At 40.3% G+C, this 16,866-nt stretch overlaps 2 protein-coding genes across 8 annotated transcripts in view; one reads left to right on the forward strand and one right to left on the reverse strand.

Annotated features, from left to right (window-relative positions):
* Nucleotides 1-14,471, forward strand: part of NDUFAF1 (NADH:ubiquinone oxidoreductase complex assembly factor 1) — a 28,842-nt gene extending 14,371 nt beyond the window's left edge. For all 4 annotated transcript variants that reach the window (XM_023255478.2, XM_006932629.5, XM_045059516.1 and 1 more), the window contains 2 exons: nucleotides 12,871-12,945; nucleotides 13,701-14,471. In XM_023255478.2, coding sequence (XP_023111246.1) covers nucleotides 12,871-12,945; nucleotides 13,701-13,850 — 225 coding nt within the window. In that variant the 3' untranslated portion in view covers nucleotides 13,851-14,471. The remainder of the gene's footprint in view (nucleotides 1-12,870; nucleotides 12,946-13,700) is intronic.
* A 504-nt stretch (nucleotides 14,472-14,975) lies between these two features.
* The window catches only part of NUSAP1 (nucleolar and spindle associated protein 1), a 41,816-nt gene continuing 39,925 nt past the window's right edge, over nucleotides 14,976-16,866 (reverse strand). For all 4 annotated transcript variants that reach the window (XM_003987262.6, XM_006932634.5, XM_006932633.5 and 1 more), the window contains exon 11: nucleotides 14,976-15,929. In XM_003987262.6, the coding sequence (XP_003987311.2) occupies nucleotides 15,836-15,929 (94 nt within the window). In that variant the 3' untranslated portion in view covers nucleotides 14,976-15,835. The remainder of the gene's footprint in view (nucleotides 15,930-16,866) is intronic.

Raw genomic sequence — 16,866 nt, forward strand, 5'->3', positions numbered from 1 at the left:
TATTTTGCTCATTCACTTGTCTCTTTATTATCACTTTCTACCCTGCACCCCTGGAACATAAATTCTGTAAATTCTGAGAGCAGGAACCTTGTGTGTATTGTCTCCCCTGCTGTCTCCCCTGCACCTGAGCAGTGCCTAGCATATAACAGACACTTGATGCATATTTCTGCATTAATATAGTTACATAAGCAAAAAATTACTACATATGTAACACTTGTATACGAATAGTACATATAACAAATTATTATTACTTTAAAATGTTTAGTTTTGAGAGAGAGAAAGAACACGTGAGCAGGAAAGAGACAGAGAGAGAGGGTGACAGGATCTGAAGCAGGCTCTGAGCTGTTAGCCCAGAGCCCAAATAAGGGGTCAAATCCACGAACCATAAGATGATGACCTGAGCCAAAGTTGGATGCTTAACTGACTGAGCCACACAGGCGCTCCAATATAATGAATTATTAAAACTAGGATTTCATACAGAAAATTTGGAAAATCCTGAAAAGGAAAAAAAATTAACCACCACCCAAAGATAAAATACTTTTGGTGTGTACCTTCCAGATCTATCTTTCTTTCTTTTCTTTCTTTCTTTCTCTTTCTTTCTTTCTTTCTTTCATTCATTCATTCATTCATATCCAAGTTAGTTAGCATATAGTGCAACAATAATTTCAGGAGTAGATTCCTTAATGCCCCTTACCCTTTTAGCCCATCCCCCCCTCCCATAACCCCTCCAGCAACCCTCTGTTTGTTCTCTATATTCAAGAGTCTCTTATTTGACCCCCTCCCTGTTTTTATGTGATTTTTTTTTTAACGTTTATTTATTTTTGAGAAGAGAGAGAGCATGAGTGGGGGAGGAAAGAGGGAGACACAGAATCTGAAACAGGCTCCAGGCTCTGAGCTGGAGCCCCCCGACGCAGGGCTCCAACTCATGGACTGTGAGATCATGACCTGAGCCGAAGTCTGACACTTAACCGACTGAGCCACCCAGGCGCCCCTGTTTTTATATGATTTTTGTTTCCCTTCCCTTGTGTTCATCTGTTAAATTCCTCATATGAGTGAAGTCAATTGATATTTGTCTTTCTCTGACTAATTTCGCATAATACCCTCTAGTTCCATCCATGTAGTTACAAATGGCAAGATTTCATTCATTTTGATTGCCAAGTAATACTTCATTTTGTGTGTGTGTGTGTGTGTGTGTGTGTATGTAGACACATATACACACACACGCATGCGCATACACATATTACCGCTTCTTCTTTATCCATTCACTCATTGATGGATATTTGAGCTCTTTCCATGCTTTGGCTATTGTCAATAGCCAGTGTTTACTGCTGTAAACATTGGGGCGAATGTGCCCCTTCAAATCAGCATATCTGTATGCTGGGTAAATACCTAGTAGTGTAATTGCTGGGTCATAGGGTAGTTCTATCTTAATTTTTTTTTTTTTTAATTTTTTTTCAACGTTTTATTTATTTTTGGGACAGAGAGAGAGAGAGAGCATGAACGGGGGAGGGGCAGAGAGAGAGGGAGACACAGAATCGGAAACAGGCTCCAGGCTCTGAGCCATCAGCCCAGAGCCCGACGCGGGGCTCGAACTCACGGACCGCGAGATCGTGACCTGGCTGAAGTCGGACGCTTAACCGACTGCGCCACCCAGGCGCCCCTAGTTCTATCTTAATTTTTGAGGAACCTCCATACTGTTTTCCAGAGTGGCTGGACCAGTTTGCATTCCCACCAGCAATGCAAAAGAGATCCTCTTTCTCTACATCCTCGCCAACATCTGTTGTTGCCTGAGTTGTTAATGTTAGCCATTCTGACAGGTGTGAGGTGGTATCTCATTGTGGTTTTGAGTTGTATTTCCCTGATGATGAGTGATGTTGAGCATTTTTTCATGTGTCGGTTGGCCATCTGGATGTCTTCTGTAGATAAGTTTGTCTTTTGCCCATGTCTTCACTGTATGATTTGGTTTTTGGTTGTTGAGTTTGGTAAGTGCTTTATAGATTTTGGATACTAACCCCTTATTTGATATGTCATTTGCAAATACCTTCTCCCATTGCATTGGTTGCCTTTTAGTTTTGCTGATTGTTTCCTTCCCTGTGTGGAAGCTTTTTATCTTGATGAGATCCCAATAGTTCATTTTTGCTTTTGTTTCCCTTGCCTCTGGAGACATATTGAGTATGAAGTTGCTGTGGCCGAGATCCAAGAGGTTTTTCCTTGCTTTCCCCTCTAGGATTTTGATGGTTTCCTGTCTTACATTTAGGTCTTTCATCCATTTTGAGTTTGTTTTTGTGTATGGTGTATGACAGTGGTCCAGGTTCATTTTTCTGTATGTCACTGTCCAGTTTCCCAGCACCATTTGCTGAAGAGACTATTCCATTGGATATTCTTTCCTGCTTTGTCAAAGATTAGTTGACCATACTTTTGTGGGTCCATTTCTGGGTTCTCTATTCTATTGCATTGATCTGTTTTTGTGCCGGTATCATACTGTCTTGATGATTACAGCTTTGTAATACGTCTTGAAGTCTGGAATTATGATGCCTCCAGCTTCAGTTTTATTTTTCAAGATTGCTTTGGCTATTCGGGGTCTTTTCTGGTTCTATACAAATTTTAGGATCATTTGTTCTAGCTCTGTGAAAAATGCTGGTATTATTTTGATAGGTATTGCATTGAATATGTAGATTGCTTTGGGTAGTATTGACATTTTAACAATGTTTGTTCTTCCAATCCAGGAGCATGGAATGTTTTTCCATTTTTTTGTGTGTTCCTCAATTTCTTTCATAGGCTTTCTATAGTTTTCAGTGTATAGATTTTTCACCTCTTTGATTAGATTTATTCCTAGGTATTTTATGGTTTTTGGTGCAATTGTAAATGGATTGATTCCATGATTTCTCTTTCTGTTGCTTCATTATTGGTGTATAGGAATGCAAGTGATTTCTGTGCATTGATTTTATATCCTGCGACTTTGCTGAATTCATGGATCAGTTCCAGCAGTTTTTTGGTGGAATCTTTTGGGTTTTCCATGTCATCTGTGAAGAGTGAAAGTTTGACCTTCTCCTGGCTGATTTGGATGCATTTTATTTCTTTGTGTTGTCTGATTGCTGAGGCTAAGACTTCCAATACTATGTTGAATAACAGTGGTGAGAGTGAACATCCCTGTCTTGTTGCTGACCTTAGGGGAAAAGCTCCCAGTTTTTCCCATTGGAGGATGATATTAGCATTGGGTCTTTCATATACGGCTTTTATGATCTCGAGGTATGCTTCTATCCCTACTTTCTTGAGGGTTTTTATCAAGAAAGGATGCTGTATTTTGTCAAATGCTTTCTCTGCATCTATTGAGAGGATCATGTGGTTCTTGTCCTTTCTTTTATTGATGTGATGTATCACATTGATTATTTTACAGATCTTGAACCAGCTCTGCATCCCAGGTATAAATCCCACTTGGTTGTGGTGAATAATTCTTTACTGTATTGTTGGATCCAGTTGGCTAATGTCTCGTTGAGAATTTTTGATCCATATTCATCAGGGAAATTTGTCTATAGTTCTCCTTTTTAGTGAGGTCTTTGTCTGGTTTTGGAATCAAGGTAATGCTGGCTTCATAGAACGAGTTTGGAAGTTTTCCTTCCATTTCTATTTTTTGGAACAGCATCAAGAGAAGAGAATAGGTGTTAACTCTTTAAATGTTTGGTAGAATTCCTCTGGAAAGCCATCTGGCCCTGGACTGTTGTTTTTTGGGAGATTTTTGATTACTAATTCTATTTCTTTGGTGGTTATGGGTTGGTTCAGATTTTCTATTTCTGCCTGTTTCAGTTTTGGTAGCTTATATGTTTCTAGGAATTTGTCCATTTCTTCCAGATTGCCCATCTTATTGGCATATAATTGCTCATAATATTCTCGTATTAATGTTTGCATTTCTGCAGTGTTGGTTGTGATCTCTCCCCTTTCATTCTTGATTTTATTTATTTGGGTCCTTTCCTTTTTCTTTTTAAAAAAAAATTTTTTTTTTTCAACGTTTATTTATTTTTTTGGGACAGAGAGAGACAGAGCATGAATGGGGGAGGGGCAGAGAGAGAGGGAGACACAGAATCGGAAACAGGCTCCAGGCTCCGAGCCATCAGCCCAGAGCCTGGCACGGGGCTCGAACTCACGGACAGCGAGATCGTGACCTGGCTGAAGTCGGACGCTTAACCGACTGCGCCACCCAGGCACCCCCCTTTTTCTTTTTGATCAAACTGGCTAGGGGTTTATCAATTTTGTTAATTCTTTCAAAGAACCAGCTCCTGGCTTCATTGATCTGTTCTACTGTTTTTTTGGGGGAGTTCGCTAGCATTTCCTGTCTTGTGCTGGGTTTGGGTTTTATTTGCTGTTCTTTTTCCAGCTCTTTGAGGTGTAAGGTTAGGTTGTGTATCTGAGACCTTTCTTCCTTCCTTAGGAAGGCGTGGATGCTATATTCTTCCCTCTTATGACTATCTTTGCTGCATCCCACAGGTTTTGGGCTGTGGTGTTATCATTTTCATAGGCTTCCATGTACTTTTTAATTTCTATTTTAACTTCTTGCTTAGCCCATTCATTCTTTAGTAGGATGTTCTTTAGTCTCCAAGTATTTGTTATCTTTCCAAATTTTTTCTTGTGGTTGATTTCAAATTTCATAGCATTGTGGTGTGAAAATATGCATGGTATGATCTCAGCTCTTTTTGTACTTGTTGAGGGTGATCTATTCTGTGAGGGTGATCTATTCTGGAGAATGTTCCATGTGCACTTGAGAAAAATGTGTATTCTGCTTTAGGGTGAAATATTCTGAATATATCTGTTAAGTCCATCCAGTCTAGTGTGTCATTCAAAGCCATTGTTTCCTTGTTGATTTTCTGTTTAAATTATCTGTCCATTGCTGTAAGTGGGGTGTTGAAGTCCCCTGCTATAATGGCAATGAGTTTGTTTGTGATTAATTGATTTATATATTTGGGTGCTCACACGTTTGGAACATAAATGTTTACAATTGTTAGGTCTTCTTGGTGGATAGACCCCTTAATTATGATATAATGACTTTCTTCATTTCTTATTACAGTCTTTATTTTAAAATCTAGATTGTCTGTTATAATTATGGCTACTCCACCTTTCTTTTGGTGACCATTAGCATGATAGATGGTTCTCCATCCCCTTATTTTCAATCTGTCTAAAATGGGTCTCTTGTAAACAGCACATAGATGGATCTTGTCTTCTTATCCATTCTGTTGCCCTGTGTCTTTTGATTGGAGCATTTAGACCATTGATGTTTAGAGTGAGTAGTGAAAGATATGAATTTATTGCCATTATGTTGCCTGTAGAGTTGGAGTTTCTGGTGGTATTCTCTGGTCCTTTTTAGTCTTTGTTGCTTTTGGTCATTTTTTGTTTTGTTCTGTTTTGTTTCATCTTTCCTCCCATCAGAGAGTCCCCCTTAAAATTTCTTGCTGGGCTGGTTTAGTAGTCGAACTCCTTTAATTTTTGTTTGCCTGGGAAACTTTTTATCTCTCCTTCTATTTTGAATGACAGCCTTGCTGGATAAAGAATTCTTGGCTGCCACTCTTTTCTGGCCTGCCAAGTTTCTGTGGATAGGCCTGCTGTGAACCTGATCTGTCTTCCCTTGTAGGTTAAGGACTTCTTTTTCCCTTGCTGCTTTCATGATTCTTTCCTTGCCTGAGTATTTTGTGAATTTGATAGGCCTTGTTGGTGGTCAGTTTTTGTTGAATCTAATGGGAGTTCTTTGTGCTTCCTGGATTTTGATGTCTGTGTCTTTCCCCCAGGTTAGGAAAGTTTTCCACTATGATTTGCTCACATAAATTTCCCTTTTTCTCTCTGTTTGTCTTTTAGGACCCCTAGGATTCTGATGTTACTCCTTTTTTTTTTTTTTTTTGAGAGAGACAGAGAGAGTGTGAGAGCATGAGCGGGGGAGGGGCAGAGAGAGAGGGAGACACAGAATCCAAAGCAGCCTCTAGACTCTGAGCTGTCAGCACAAAGCCTGATGCGGGGCTTGAACTCATGAATTGTGAGGTCATGACCTGAGTGGAAGTCAGATGCTTAACCTTAACACTGAGGTACCCAGGGTTCCTGATGTTATACCTTTTTAATGAGTCACTGAATTCTGTAATTCTTATTTTGTCCTCTTTTGCCTTAGCTGCCTCCTTTTTCTACGTCATTATTCTCCATAAGTTCTCTATATCATTGATTCGCTGCTCTGCCTCATGCGTCCTTGCCACCATGCCATCCATTCACGATTGCAGCTCATTTATGGCATTTTTTTTATTAGATCCTGACTAGCTTTTACTTCTTTTATCTCCGCAGAAAAGGATTATAATCTATTTTCAACTCCAGCTAGTATTCTTATTATTGTGATTCTAAATTCTGGTTCAAACATCTTGCTTGTATCTGTGTTGATTAAGTCCCTGGCTCTCATTTCTTCCTGTTCTTTCTTTTGGAGTTTTGTCATTTTGAAGGAAGAAAAGGAATTAATAAAGTAAAAAAAAGAAAAAAAATTTAAAAACAACACAAAGAAATCAAATGAAGGATGGTAGATCTTAGGTGTGTTTTTGTTTGGTTGTTGAAAGAGCTTGATAGAGAAAAAAGGGGAAGATAAGAAAAAAATGGGAAAGAAAAACGGAAAACGTTTGAAAATTTGAAAAAATGAATACAATAAAATAGAATAAAATGAAATGATGAAAGTAAAATAGAATTTTAAAAATTTACAAAAAAGTAAAAAATATCGTAGAAAAAATTAAAAATATTTTTAATAAAAATGGAAAATAAGTTCTTTCTCTTGTATTCAAGAAAAGAAAAAAAATTGAATAAAAGGGCCAGCGAACAGAATAAAATACTATTGAAATTACATCTGGTTTCCTGTAGAAGTCAAATGATGAAGCACTTGATAATCTGTAAACCAAGCTGGTGGAGAGACTTGTGTTCCTGAAGAGCAGGGTTGGCCTAGTTAGGTGGGGCTTAGTGAATGACTCTGTTCTCCACTAGATGGCGCTGCTTGCCTTACTGGGGTGGATTGTTGTGGTGTGTGCAGGCGTGTGGGGTGAAAATGGCATCACCCATTTCTCCCCAACTAGCAATCAAGCATCCCTCCTTTGACTAGGGATTCTGTCCACTCCCCACTTCTACACTGTCCATGACCAAGCCGTCAGGCTGCTAGGTGGCACCTCCCTCCTGAGTTTTATCTCAGATGGGGCTGTGTTTCCCAACACCTCACTTCTAAGGGACTGCAGCTTTGACCTGCTCAGACCCTCTGGGGGAGTGTCTCGCTGAGCAATGCCTGGGTTCCAGCCTGCTCCTAGGAATGTTCTACAGACTGTGCTGCTGTCGATGCCCAGAGACTGCAGCTGGGTGCCAGCCCATCCCAGAAAGTTTGCATGATTGTGTAGCAGCAGTGTTTTAGGGATTATGGTAAATAACAGCACACATCTGGCACCAGGCTTCACCCTTAATGACCTTGTTCCAGCCCCAGGGAATGTCGTTATTCTCTGGGGTACTTTGGGACCTTTGCCTGTGGGGAGGCTGCACAGCCTCTACCAAATGTCCTCCCAGAAGGGGAACCGCCTCTCCTCGTGTGGCCTGAGGACCCCTTGGACCTCACTCTGCTCCTGGGGATTCGCTCTTCCCACCAGAGCTCCACCAGGTATCCAGCTATGAAGTTTCAGACTCTGCACTCCTGCTGTTTAGAGTCTTAATGGAATTTAAGCCCTCTCCTTTCTCCCTTTTTTGTTTAGACCCTTGTGGCTGTTTCCACTCTTCCTTTTTCTCTGCAGCTGCTTTTGGAGGGGGGTGCTTTTCCTATACTCTCCCCCTGTCTTTGTGCTCTCTCTGCCAGCAAAAACAGCTCCCTGCCCTTGGTGGTTTCTCCCTCCTCCATTTTACCTCTCCGCACTGCATACCTTGCAGTTCTGTGGTTCAGGTTGTGCAGATTGTTGTGTTAATCCTCAAATCAGTTTTCTAGGTGTGCAAGATGGTTTATGGTTGATTTGGCTGCATTTCAGGGATGAGAGATGCAAAAAACACTTCCATGCTTTTCCGCCATCTTGGCCCCTCCCCCCAGATTTTTCTGTTTCCGCCTCAAAAAATTTTTTTAACAAAAATGTTATTGTGTCAGTGCTGTTTTATAACATATATTGTTCACTGAATTTCATATACAACTTCCTGCTGAGATACATTTTTATATCATTTTAAATTTCTTTATATTTTACTATATAAATAGTTTAGTTAGTTGTTCCTGTATTACTGGACATTTAGATTGTTTTCAGAGATTTTCACTGTTGTGCCAAACTCTGAAGTAAATATCCTTAATTATTTTCTTGGGGTATATTCTCAGAAATAACATACCTAGAATAAATGGTATGTACATTTTTTAGGGCTTGCACACTGACAAATTATTCTCTGGTATTATTGCTATTTAATTGTTAACAATTACTTTCTTCCCTGAAAATACATGTAGTCCTAACTTTGGCCAGAAAGAATAGTTGTTTGCAACAGCTCTCTTTATTATTTTTTTTTTATTATTATTTTTTTAATTTTGTTTTTCAATGTTTATTTATTTTGGGGACAGAGAGAGACAGAGCATGAGCGGGGGAGGGGCAGAGAGAGAGGGAGACACAGAATCGGAAACAGGCTCCAGGCTCCGAGCCATCAGCCCAGAGCCTGACGTGGGGCTCGAACTCACGGACCGCGAGATCGTGACCTGGCTGAAGTCAGACGCTTAACTGACTGTGCCACCCAGGCGCCCCATGCAACAGCTCTCTTTAAATTATTATTATTATTATTATTTTTTAAATATTTTTATTTGTTTTTGACAGAGAGACAGAGCGAGAGCGGGAGAGGGGCAGAGAGAGAGGGAGACACAGGATCCAAAGCAGGCTCCAGGCTCCGAGCTGTCGGCACAGAGTCCGATGCGGGGCTCGAACTCGGGAACCTCGAGATCATGACCTGAGCTGAAGTCGGGCGCCTACCCGACTGAGCTGCCCAGGCGCTCCAGCTCTCTTTAAATTATTAAGGGAAAGTGTTGGGGAAGAGATTTTTTTTTTAATCGAAGTGTTAGTGACCTACAATGTTAAATTAGTTTCAGGTATACATCATAGTGATTCACCATTTATATACATTACTCAGTGCTCATTACAATAGGTGTAGTCACAAGAGGTTTTTAATTAAATGTTACTAATTGCTGTTAACTTCTGCATGAATAATTCTCCTTTAGTAAATAGAAGTGAGATGCTTAAGTATTTACTCTGATTACAGGGAGAAAACAGAGGAAAATGATGGAAAAATTATAAAATTTAGCTTACTGTCCCTTGGAAAGAGATAACAACTGTTCATCCTTTTCTTTTTATGCAAGCTTTTAATGCAAGATTTAATGTTTCTTCTTAGCTTTTTTATCCAGCTAAAAAAAATCCAGTTCCTTTGATGTAGACAGTGTTCTTAGAGAATTGTTGTCAAAAAGATAGAAGAGATTAGTTTGAGGGGACAGTAGGGTGGATGACACATGTTCCTTGAATGGCAACCAGGTAGCCTTGATTCCATTTCCAAAATATATTTTGAACAATGAGGTAGATGAAGTGTGAAACGAGGGTGAAAAATGAAAAATTGATGGGGGGGGGGTCCCCCCCAGGTTTGACAGGATTGAAGAGAGCAGGTGAAATAGGGTGTGACTACATTTAAATCTGCTATGTGAGCAGTGTGATCTACTGCAGTGGTGGTTGGAATCTGAGCTTTGAATTGAGACTTTTATGTCCACAAGTGTTTTTGGTGATAAGTAATCTGAACAGCACATTAATTTTTTGGTTCACAAGTCAAAAATCTAAAATGATGTACAGTGAGAAGCCTCACTCCCACTCATGTCCCTGTTGACTCTTCCTGCCCACCCGCTCTAGAGAGCCGCTCTGTAGTTTCTTGTGTAGTTGGCAGTTTTGTTATGCAAATATAAGCAAATGTGAATACATGTTCTTATTTTGTCTAATTTTACTCAAAAGTATAAATAACAAACTTTGTACATCTTTAGTGTTTTTGTTTTTTTTTTTAATTTAAATCCTAGAGAGCTTCCCTGTCGCTTTGTGGAGTTATTTTTCATTATTGTTATTTTGTTTGGCATTAAAAAAAGTATTTTTTAACGTTTATTTATTTTTGAAAGAGAGAGAGAGTTGGAGGGAGCATGAGCAGGGGAGGGGCAGAGAGAGAGGGAGACAGAATCCGAAGGAGGCTCCAGGCTCTGAGCTGTTAGCACAGATCCCAGTGCAGGGTTCGAACCCACAAACTGTGGGATCATGACCTGAACCAAATTTGGACTCTTAACTGACTGAACCACCCAGGCACCCCTGGCATTTTCTGTTAAATGGAATTCCCATAGTTGATTCCTGTATTAGTAGACACTGGGTTGTTCCCAGTTGCTGTGGTAAATTGTTTTGTTTTAAGTTTATTTTGAAAGGGAGACAAACATGAGTGGGCAAGGGGCAGAAAGAGAGGGGGAGAGAGAGAATCCCAAGAGGGCTCCACACTCTCCACACAGAGCCTGATGTGGGGCTTGAATCCGTAAACCGTGAGATCATGACCTGAGCTGAAATCAAGAGTCGGATGTTCAACCTACTGAGCCATCCAGGAACTCTCCAATTGCTCTAGCAAATTTTTTATTATTATTTTTTTGAGGCTTTTAAAAAATTTATTTTTATACTGTGTATTCTGTCTAGATTTTTCTTGATTAAAAACATTTTTTTAAACATTTATTATTGAGAGACAGAGATAGAGCATGAGCATGGGAGGGGCAGAGAGAGCGGGAGACACAGAATCTGAACTAGGCTCCAGGCCCTGAGCTATCAGCACAGAGCCTGATGTGGGGCAAAGTCACACACCGCGAGATCATGACCTGAGCCTAATTTGGATGCTTAACCGACTGAGTCAGCCATGCGCCCCTTAATTTTTTTTTAATGTTTTTATTTTTGAGAGAGAGAGAGAGAGAGAGACAGAGACAGAGACAGAGCACAAGTGGGGGAGGGGCAAAGGGAGAGGGAGAGACAGACTCTGAAGCAGGCTCTAGGCTCTGAACTGTCAGCAGAGACCGATGTGGGGCTTGAACTCACAAACTATGAGATAATGACCTGAGCCGAAGTCGGACCCCCAACTGACTGAGCCACCCAGGTGCCCTAGATTTTTTTTCCTAATACATTGTAGAGGTCTGCCATTGCATCCTGTGTAGATCTACATGAAAAGAAACAGCTGTACAGTATTGAATTGTGTGGATGCAATGTAATATTTTAACCATTCCCCTATTTTTCCTTTTTTTTTTTTAATTAGAAAAAGCTGTACCATTACATATTTGTCAGAGTCTATCTGTAACATAAATTCCTAAAAGTGAAGTTGGTAGGTCAAAGTTACAGCATTTCAAATTTTGCTAAATATTGCTGTTTTCTATTGCTGTGAGCGATTACTGTAAACTTAGCTTCAAAAGACCCACATTAGCTCACAATTTGATAAGTCATGAGTTGGGACTTGGTATGGCTGAGTTCAATGCTCAGGGCCTTAGAAGGCTAAAATTAAGGTGTCTCCTGGGCTATATTCCTTTCTGGAGGCTCTGGGGAAAAATCCACTTACAAGCTCATTAAGGTTATTGGCCAAATTCAGTTCCTGTGATTGTAGGACTAATGTCCTGGTTTCTTGACTGGTTGTCAGCTGAGGACCACTCTCAGCTCCAAGGAGCTGCCTGCATTCCTTGCCATTTCGTTTCCTCCACCTTTAGAAGAAAAAGTGGAGGATCTCCCCCACTGAATCGCTGATGCTTTTAGGCTCTTTCACCAGTCCCTCCTATAGGCTCAAGTGATTAAATCGGGCCTACAGTGGATAATCTTCCCTACATTAAGGTCTGCTGCTTTAGGACCTTACTTGTGCACAGTCCCTTCTCAGCAACAGAGGTTAGCATGAATACCTGGAAGAGGGTGTGTGTATACAGAAGGGGGCTTCTTGGAATCCTCCTAGACTCTTGCCTCCCAGTTGCTGACCACTCTAAGAGTTGTACCAATCTGCACACCTACCCGCTGTATACAAGTGGGCCCATTTTCCCTCTTCCCTGTGTTTTTATTGGTTATTAAACTTTAGTTATTTGTGAAAGTTTTGTGTTTAAGATATTAGAATTTTGTTCATAAATGTTACACATATTTATCCTTTGTCTTTGCTGTCAGAAGGTTAAATTGTACTCTACTGTATCATTTTTCCTTTGGGATTTCTGGCTTAGAAAGGTTTTTATCTGTTTTAATACTTCATTTTTTAAAAAAAATGTTCGTTTATTCTTAATAGACAGAGACACAGAGCCTGAGAGGGGGAGGGGCAGAGAGGAGGAGATACAGAATCTGAAGCAGGTTCCAGGCTCTGAGCTGTCAGCACAGAGCCCAATCCGGGGCTCGAACCCCCACCAACTGTGAGATCATGACCTGAGCTGAACCGATGGAACCACCCAGGAGCCATCTAAAGTTTTTAAAATTTTTTTTAAAGATTTATTTTTGAGACAGAGACAGAGTGCAAGTGGGGGAGGGGCAAAGAGAGGGAGACACAATTCAAAGCAGGCTCCCAGGCTGTGAGCTGTCAGCACAGAGCCTGATGTAGGGCTCAAATTCACGAACCGTGAGATCATGACCTGAGCCCAAAGTCAGATACTTAACTGACTGAGCCACCCAGGCGCCCAACTAATACTTCATTTTTAAAAAATGTATATCGATGATCAAAATGACTAGCCGCTTGTCGTAACTGCATGTATTAGAATTATAACGTTAGAATTAAATAACATTAGCATTAAACTATTATCGTTGCAATTCCATACAACTGCTTCACTTGCTGACATTTGAGATGTTAAGTATATGGTTTCTTTTTCAGATTCCTTTCTCCAAATTTTTCTTCTCTAATCAAGGAAGAATCCGGGATGCCCAGTACCAGCTTCTGCTTGATAAGGTAACATTTTCCTGTACTTTCACTCAGAACTGTTCCCTTTAGTGAAACAGAACTCCTGTGAGGATCATTTCAGTTCATTTTTGAGGGCTGGCAAATGAAAGCTAAAAATTCTTGAGGCCATCCCTGTTACTCCCATATGGAGGTTGACTCAGACATATCTTGTGAGCCAAACCTCCATCCTGCAGGAATTTCCTATGGTCGTCATCATTTCAGCCTGCTCACATTTTATTTTAGCTCCAAAATAGTGAAAAGTATTGAAGTTTAGGAGGGCTACAAGGAACCTCCATTAGACATACATGCTGACCTTACCAGTCTGAAGTGGCACTACTTTGGAGAGGGAAGAGAAAGTAGAAGGTAGAAAATCAGCCCTGCACTTATGATTTGCTACAGCATTTGAGAACTGTGGTGTACTTGCTAAGGGCTGATAGTGTCAAGACCCAGCTATGTTAAATTCTTTTTTTTTAAACGTTTTTGAGAGAGTAGAGAGTGAGCCCTGCGCATCCATGCTAGCAGAGAGAGAGGGAGCCGTAGAATCCAAAGCAGGCTACAGGCTCTGGGCTGTTAGCACAGGGCCCCATGTGGGGCTTGAACCCATGACCTGAGAGATCATGACCTGAGCCGAAGTCGGACGCTTAACTGACTGAGCCACCCAGGTGCCCCAAGACCGAGTTATATTAATCACCTCAGGAACTTCAAAACTCCAGGAATGGTATCAGTATATGAGATTTTGATCAATTTCTGTATTTTCAATGTAGATCTCTTCTGTTGGATTCACCCTGGCTGATAAAGTGGATGGTCCATTCTTCCTGGAAATAGATTTTATTGGAGTTTTTGCTGATCCAGCCCACACAGAAGAATTTGCTTATGAAAATTCTCCAGAGCTTAACCCAAGACTTTTTAAGTAGTAGAGATGGTATGGTAATTTTGTACTACCAAACTGCATAGTATCATCCATGATGACAGAGACAAAATATTTAACAGCTTCCCATTAACGGCTGGTATGTATTCCCTGAGACAAAGCTAAATGCTGTTGCCAAGAAAGGCCCCATAGTGGGAGACACAGCATGAAACCAGGTTCTAAGCTGCACTTCAGCTTAAAGAATGCAAGTCCTGATGTGGAGATAATAGGTAAAGAACTTAACTGTTTTGGATTAGAATGATTCCTGTTAGGAACTATTCCTGCCCAAGTTGGTATTGTCAAAGCAGGGTGTCTCTAAGATGATTGTTGATGTCTTTGTCTCTCTCTGTTCCTCATAGGTTTCTTGTGTTTTCTAATCCATCATTTGAGGAAAGGAGACTGTTAAAGATTGCTGTACAATTCAGTGATTTTTTTAGTATATTCACAGAATTGTCAATCCTTACCATAAGCTAATTTTAGAAAATTCTATCAAGCCTAAAAAGAAACCTTAATTGAGTGCCCTTTGCAGGCACTCATTCTCCCAGCCCAGGTATCTATGGATCTACTTTCTTCATGGGTTTATCTTCTCTGGATATGTCTCCTACAAATAGAATCCAATAATATGTGATCTTTTATGTCTGGTGGTTTTTCATTTAGCATAAATGTCTTTGAGATTTATCCATGTTATATCATGTTATGGTGTACTAAAAAAGAATGAGGTACTAATAATTTTTAATCCATTCATCCATTAATGGACAGCTGCATTTTCTCTACTTTTTGGCTACAATGAATAATACTGGTGTAAATAGTGCATACAAGTTCTTGTCTGGACATGTGATTCTGCTTCTCCTGGGTGTATATATATATACCTAGGAAAATTGCTGGCTCATATGGTAGACACATATTTAACATAATACCAGTCTGTTTTCCAATGATCTCTACCTTACTAGCAATATCTGAATATATTCAGCACCCAGGAATATATCAGTGTTCTCTGGGCTCACATATCTAACGGTAAGTATAACAGAATTGGTATGTGCTGTGAAAAAATACAGAAGGAAGACATGATCATTTCTTAGGGTGGGAAGAGGTGGTCAGGAAAGAATGTGCAAGGAGGACAAGTAGACACCTGTTAACATCTTAGCTGGTCAACTCAATCTTGGAAGCCAATTTATTTACAAACAATCCATCTACCACCATGAGAAAACAACTATGAAAATCTTAATTAGTACAAAGCTCAGAAGCTCCACTTAGGTTCAACAAGCATGGCTATGGTGCTAAGCAAGTCGTCTTTTTCCATAAAGTGAGTAAAAGGTCAGTTTCACAGAGCATGATGATCCTTGAAGCAGCAATCCTCAGATTTCAGTATGGCCCTGTATGTTTTTAAATAAGCAAGGCTAGAATGAGCAATAGAGTTTTTAAGAGTATGTTGAGTGACAGATGCCAATTATATTAAGTGATCTGAACTAATGTGCACAGGTAACCAGATACTTCACATAGGTAGAATATTAATGCCATAACAAACCCAAATGGCCCCCAGTTTGATCAAGACTACTAGATTCTCTAGAGGAGCAAGAAGTGAACTTTCTCAACTTACCCTATTCATAACTTTTTATTGGTGCAATTTCTACTAAAGCTTGTGGTAGAACTACCTACCATCAGGGTAAATGCTGTTGCCTAGAACAGGATTACAATTAATATTAGAATCAGCACACGGAACTTGACATGAAAAATCTAGGTCAAGAATCTATAGGATGAGTCTCAGTTCAAAAGTGAATTGTACAGAGACTTAAGTAAAAACCACGTCAAAGAATATGTGAGCCTTAAAGTTAATAACGTCTTCGGAGATGTAGCATGTTAAGAATGCACTGACACTACATAAATAGTGAACAAAGAACAGAAAAAGGTTTTTTGACTAAAGCGGGGAAGACAGTAGAAAAATATTTACAAAAAGTGTTCAGAATAAGGTAATATTTACAAGACATCAAAAAATTAATCTTCAGCCATAATGAGGCCTCTTCGAGCTCCCAAAACCTTTGCTTTCTTCTCCTTTCGTTTTTGCTCATGTTGCTTCCGTTGTTCTTCCCTAAAGAGGGACAGGTACACATTAGGCTCTAGTGAAGCTCAAGAATCCACCTGTTGTCACACTCCTGTCCAAGCTTACACTGACCTCCTGCACACTTGCACAGAACACACTCTCATCGGACACTGTCCTCTATCTAGTGGCTTGTCTGATAGAAGCCATATCTGTAAGTCATTTATGTTAAAGGGCTACAAACTGGTATTTTTCCTTTTATGTTAATGCGGCACCCTACAATTAAGCATGAAACTGGGACAGAAGCCACCTTGGTGCCTTAATTTGTTTTAAATGAGAAATCTCTACTTTTGGAAGTTAGAGGTCAGGCTCAAAATCATATAGTGTGGTGAAAATACTTGAACTAGAACCATAGTCTACTGAATTAAGCCACTGTACTTTTCTGTAAGGAACTGGGGATTCAGACAGGGGGAGTCAGGATTAATGATTTTTTTTTTAAGTTTTATTAAAGTAATCTGTACACCCAGTGTGGGGCTTGAACTCACAACCTGGAGATCAAGAGTTGCATGCTCTTCTGACTGAGCCAGCCAGGTGTTCCTATGTTAACAATCTTAACAGCAAAGTTAGTAAAGGTCTTGGTGGCAGCTGGCTATAGGCAACTCAGATGATGGGCAACCCTGCATCAGTAGAGTTTTATTTGGGGAAATGACTCCACCAGCACCTGCCGCAGCCCACTGCAAGCTCTGGCTTTAACTTGGTTTTCAAGCAGAAGGAAGCCGCTTAGGATCATCCTGGGATCTCCCCTAGTGTAGCCTAGTAACCCAGGTTTCCCTGGGAGTGAAGAATTACATCTATCTGTATACTTAGGTGCTCTGGGCACTTGGATTAGGGGCTGGAGGGTTGTCCAGGTGTCCTGTTGGGGCCAATAGGTCATGTGAGAGAACAGCGTCCCCTTCTGTATCACCTACAGAGCTTTGTAAACAGTGCA

The sequence above is a fragment of the Felis catus genome, chromosome B3, assembly GCF_018350175.1.
Source record: "Felis catus isolate Fca126 chromosome B3, F.catus_Fca126_mat1.0, whole genome shotgun sequence".
In the NCBI taxonomy this organism is placed as follows: Eukaryota; Metazoa; Chordata; class Mammalia; order Carnivora; family Felidae; genus Felis; species Felis catus.